The 4,922-nt window shown below is 53.2% G+C and overlaps 1 protein-coding gene across 1 annotated transcript in view; it reads left to right on the forward strand.

Moving 5' to 3' along the window:
• Positions 1-601: 601 nt before the first annotated feature.
• IL13RA1 (interleukin 13 receptor subunit alpha 1) overlaps positions 602-4,922 on the forward strand; it is a 42,465-nt gene continuing 38,144 nt past the window's right edge. Inside the window, exons 1-2 of the mRNA XM_064158896.1 lie at positions 602-775; positions 4,292-4,449. Coding sequence (XP_064014966.1) covers positions 691-775; positions 4,292-4,449 — 243 coding nt within the window. The 5' untranslated portion in view covers positions 602-690. The remainder of the gene's footprint in view (positions 776-4,291; positions 4,450-4,922) is intronic.

Raw genomic sequence — 4,922 nt, forward strand, 5'->3', positions numbered from 1 at the left:
CCGGTGCTGAGGTTTGGCACCAGGCTCGGTGAAGATGGGTGGTCACTTGATGATCTTGGGGGGTCTTTTGCAACCGAGAAGATTCGATGATTTCATGGCTCTGAGAGAAGGCTCTGGGGAGACCTCACACTGTGGTCTCTCAGTACGCACAGAGGGCTGACTGGAAAGCCGGGAGCAGACTTTTGAGCAGGGTCTCTTGTGACAGGACAAGGGTGGTGGGTTTGAACTCAGAGCGGGATTTAGACACGATACAAGGCAGACGTTTTTACAATGAGGGCGGTGAAACTCTGGCCCAGGTTGCCTAGAGAGGTGGAAGATGCCTTGGAGCCATTCCAGGTCAGGTCGGTAGGGGCTCTGAGCAACTCTCTCCAGCCGCGAACGTTCCTGCTGGCTGCGGGAGAGGACCCTTCCAACCCGTAACATTCCGTGATCCCGAGCGGGGCAGGGGCTGCGGTGGGCAGCTGGGCTCGCAGCAGGGCAAGCGCGGCCCAGCCCCGGCCAGCGGTGCCGAGGGGCAGCCGAAGCCCAGCCCCGGGGCGGTGCTGCCCAGGTAGCGGGGGCCGGGCTCGCCGCCGCCGCTCTCCGCTCGGCTCGGGCTACCTGGGCGGGCCGCAGCTCGGCTCTTCCCGTTCGGCCCAGCCCCTACGACGGGAAGTCGGAGCGCGGGGCCGCGCCGGGGCCGCCGGAGCCATGGGTACCGCCGGAGCCATGGGTACCGCCGGGCTGCCGCTGCTCCTCACCGTCTGCTGGCTAGGCACCGCCGGGGCGGCGACAGGTGAGCACGGCACGGCAAGGGAAGGGACGGCAAGGGAAGGGACGGCAAGGGAAGGGACGGCAAGGGAAGGGACGGCAAGGGAAGGGACGGCAAGGGAAAGGACGGCAAGGGAAGGGACGGCAAGGGAAGGGACGGCAAGGGAAAGGACGGCAAGGGAAAGGACGGCAAGGGAAGGGACGGCAAGGCACGGGGAGGAACGGGAGCATCGGCCGGCTGCCGGGCCAGCCTCTCTCAGCTTCCCCCGGCCGCGGTGCCGCTGCGGGGGCCGTGGCTGGGACAGCGGCGCAGCAGCCGCTGCAGAGCTCTTCCCGCTGGGCTCGGTGCGGGCAGGTCCGCGTCCTTCAGCGAAACGCTTTCATTTTGTGTGGGACGCATTCCGTGCCGGGAACGCCGGCAGATCCGCTTCGCTTCCCGGTGCGGCAGCCCTCGGCGGGACGGGCAGGAATCTTTTCATCTCCGGCCTCGGTTCCCGGAGTTGTCTCAGCCCTAGAACCGCAGCAGAGCCTCTGCCTGTTCCTCTGCAACGAGCTCCTGGAAATGAGGCGGAGGAGCCCGGAGCAAGCAGCTCCCGGCGCTGGGGTCTCTGCCGATTACCTCTGCGGTACTTCTCGTTTCCAGTTTTTGGAAGCGCAAACGTTTCTGGAATCCTAGAATCACCGAATCGTTTCGGTTGGGAAAGATCTTTGAGATGACCGAGTTTAGCTGCGGGGAAGATGAGTGCGTGGCTGTGGGGGTTCGATAAGCAGCGAGGCTCCGAGCTTTGCTTTTGCTCTTGGCTAACGTTGCACGAAACTGGTTCTAAACATCAGCGAATTGCTATTTGTTGTTATTTTTTCCCCGGCTGACTACGATTCGTGTTCCAGCCTTGAAATCAACCTTAAAAGAATCAAGGAGGACGAAATACAAAGTATTTGATGTTGCAACTCTATTACGCTATCTGACGGGAAGGATTTGCTGCTGTTCCCACACGAGGGCTTTCGGAAGCCCAAGGCTTGGCTCCGCTGGGCTCGGCTGGCTGCTGCTGCTGCGCGGCGTTCCCTCGGCAGCAGCGCCGTGGGGCTGAGGGCTGACAGGGAAATAGTCTCCTGCCTAAAGGGCCAAGAGCGAAGTAGTCTCCTGCCTATCTTTTATAACTGATCTTGGAGTTGCTCTGCTGAATCGCTGCAGCAAAAGCGTCCAAGCCGCCTGTGTGTTTCGGACAACCGCAGCACGAGGCTGGCCGAGCCCTACCGATCAAAGCAAATCCTCAGCCGAGTGTGACGATAAAGCACAAGGCTCCGAATGTTATTGATAAAGACCTAGTAGAGATAAGCTTTTCGTGCCAATAGCATGCCTTGGTTGATCTAGAAGCCTTGGATATTCCCCCTTTTGACTTTCGGTGCTTGGAAATCTCCGACCTTAAGCACAACTTCTCCTCATCAAACCTATTTAAAAGGAAAGTTACAAAGGTCCAGGACATGGCAGCTGGGCTGCCCCTTCAGATGTGGGTGATGGTTTTGGGGTGGGTTTTTTTGGTTGGTTGGTTGCATTTTTTTTTTGGGTGGGTAACTGAAACTTTGATCACGAAACAACAGAATGCTTGCAGCTGGGTAGGCTTATTGAGTAATTTTGTTTTCCATGTGCTCTAAAGGACTCAGTATTTGCAAACTTAAAGCCTCGGTCCTGTTCCTAAAACCCATCCTAAGGGTTTGGTTTTGGTGGAACAGATGTTCTGGCTGGGTTCAGTTTTTCTCAGAGGAGCCTGTATTTTAGTAAGAATAATACATTTCTCTTCTCTGCTCCCAAGAGCAGCTAATACTTGAAAAAACAACCCCCCAAAAACTTTAAGTATTAAAAAAAAAAAAGGGGGGGGGGGGAACCCCAAAGCTAAGCCTTTTTAGACTGAAGCAATAAATGCTAGCAGTTGTTACTGTCAGCGTGAGCATGTGTCACACAGACACCCTGATGGCAGTAACGTCTGATCTCTACCATTGCCCTTCCCTGCACCGTGCAAAGGGCTGAGAGAGCTCTCCGAGCCTGACGGATTTCTCTCCAGCTTTGACAGCTCCGGGAAATGTTAGACTGTGGTGCCAGAGAGGCTTTGAGCAGCAGGATCATGCGCTGAAATAAGCTGCTTTGCCTCCCTCTCTGCCCTAGCAGAAGGAAACGTTGCTGTGTGGATGGGAAAACTGGTCTAGGTGGATTTATCCTGCCCTTCCCTTATGTGCTTCCTCAAATGTTAAGGTGAATTGAACTTGGTTTCCTGGGACAAGCAAGTTCCCTGGAATGAATAAGACCAGCAGCACTAGAATCATAGAGCCACAGAGTGGTGGGGGTTGGAAGGAACCTCCGGAGATTATCGAGTTCAGCCCCCCCCTGCCAAAGCAAGATCACCCTTAGGTGACAGGGATGCATCATACAGAAGGGTTTTGGCCTTTTCCAGAGCAGGAGACTCCACAACCTCTCTGGGCAACCTGCTCCAGGACTCCAGGACCCTCACAGTGAAAAGGTTGATGTCAGTTGAACGTGTTTGTGACACTGCTGCTTCTTGAGAGTGTTTTGTTTCCACTACTAGGCAGCGGTGCTTCCGCAGTGGAGGTCTTTTGGGCTCTTCTTTAGTAGCCCTTTAGAACGACAAGATACACTTTCTCTTGCTTAGGGAATCACCCTTAGGTCACTGTTTTCCTCTAGGGCTGGACTCTGAGATGCATTCCATTTTTCCCCTCGCAGTTCCCTGTATTCTGCCACGTTTCCCTTCTTGCTTTCCTTGCGGCCGCCTCTCGAGCAGGCTGTGACTCAGAGCACAAGAGCAGGCAAGGGTCAACGCACAAATGGATCTATCCCAGCAACTATCTCTGAGTCATGGCTCTTCTTCTGCTTCTATTTTGCTTTTGGGGAGGTGAAAAAATGTGCTGCTGGAGTGTGCCTGCAGTAAGTGAGTACTTGTGCCACGCTGGCTTTTGCTTGGGGTGCCAGAGCACAGTAATAAAGGTTTAATAGGTGAGTAATCGGCAGAGCTCTGTGGTTTCTTTGTTGTTTCTTTAACGCTCTCGGGTTTGCTTGGATTGGGCTGAATAGTTGAGGTTGTGAGATAGAGCAAGAAGTAATCGCTTGTCTTTTCCAAGTTTTCTCTCCAGAACCGCGTCGTTAGGTAATTTTGGGGTGGAATGAAGGTGTTGATTGCTCCTTTTGCTAAAGGTTCAGCACGCAGGATGCAAACTCCCAGCAGAAAAGACCTGAAAACTGAGGCTGGTCCTCCCTCCACAGCAAAGGTTTTGTTACCACAGCCACTACGCGGCTGCATCCTGCAGTTCCTTTGAACTATTCTTTGTTCCTTTGGGTCCGTTTCTTACAATCATTCGACTGGCAGCCGGGCTGAGGTGACAGGAGCAGTAGAAACCGTGAGATAGCTTAACTGGCAGAGAATCCAGGCAGGAAAAGTCCAGCAGTCGTTTGCCTTCTTTTCTGACAGTATCACTAACGCCAAAAGTGCAGGGGAAACCAGGAGAGTTGACACGGAGAACTTCTCTCTTTCAGGAGGAAAAGTTCTTCTGCCTCCATCCAACCTGAGCTACTCATTTGTCCAAATCTGCACTCTGAACTGGACCTGGAACCCCCCCGAGAACGTCAGCAGTGGCTGCGACCTGGAGTATTCCAGCGAGGTTGTGATCGATGAGGTCCTGCAGGACAGCAGGGTGAGTGCATCGCCTCTCGGCTCTGCTGAGCCCCGGGGGCCCTGCAGGTCAGGCTCTGTGCCTGCAGGGATACAGAAATACAGCCTGGAGGTCTTGTCACGGGAGCAAAACCCCAGCAGTGAGTCACAGCAGCCTGTGGCATCTGCGGATCAGAAGGACCTGCCTGGTGCCCTCTGATATCTGAGCTGTTGCTAACAGAAATATTTATTATTATTATTATCATTATCATTATCAAGTTTTGTTTTTACTCCTTTTCTTCTGCTGCTTATTCTTACAATATATTAATTTAAGATCAACAACAACCATAATAATTTATATCATTTAACAGCAACAATAACAGTCATAATAACAACAACCACAACGATGATGATGATGATAATTCAGTCTCTGATTATGCTGCTTTCTAGAGATAAAATATATCTATACAGGGCAGTCTACATCCTTAAGAATGAGCCTCAATTCAAGAGGGACAG

This window comes from Pogoniulus pusillus, chromosome 19 (assembly GCF_015220805.1).
Source record: "Pogoniulus pusillus isolate bPogPus1 chromosome 19, bPogPus1.pri, whole genome shotgun sequence".
NCBI lineage: Eukaryota > Metazoa > Chordata > Aves > Piciformes > Lybiidae > Pogoniulus > Pogoniulus pusillus.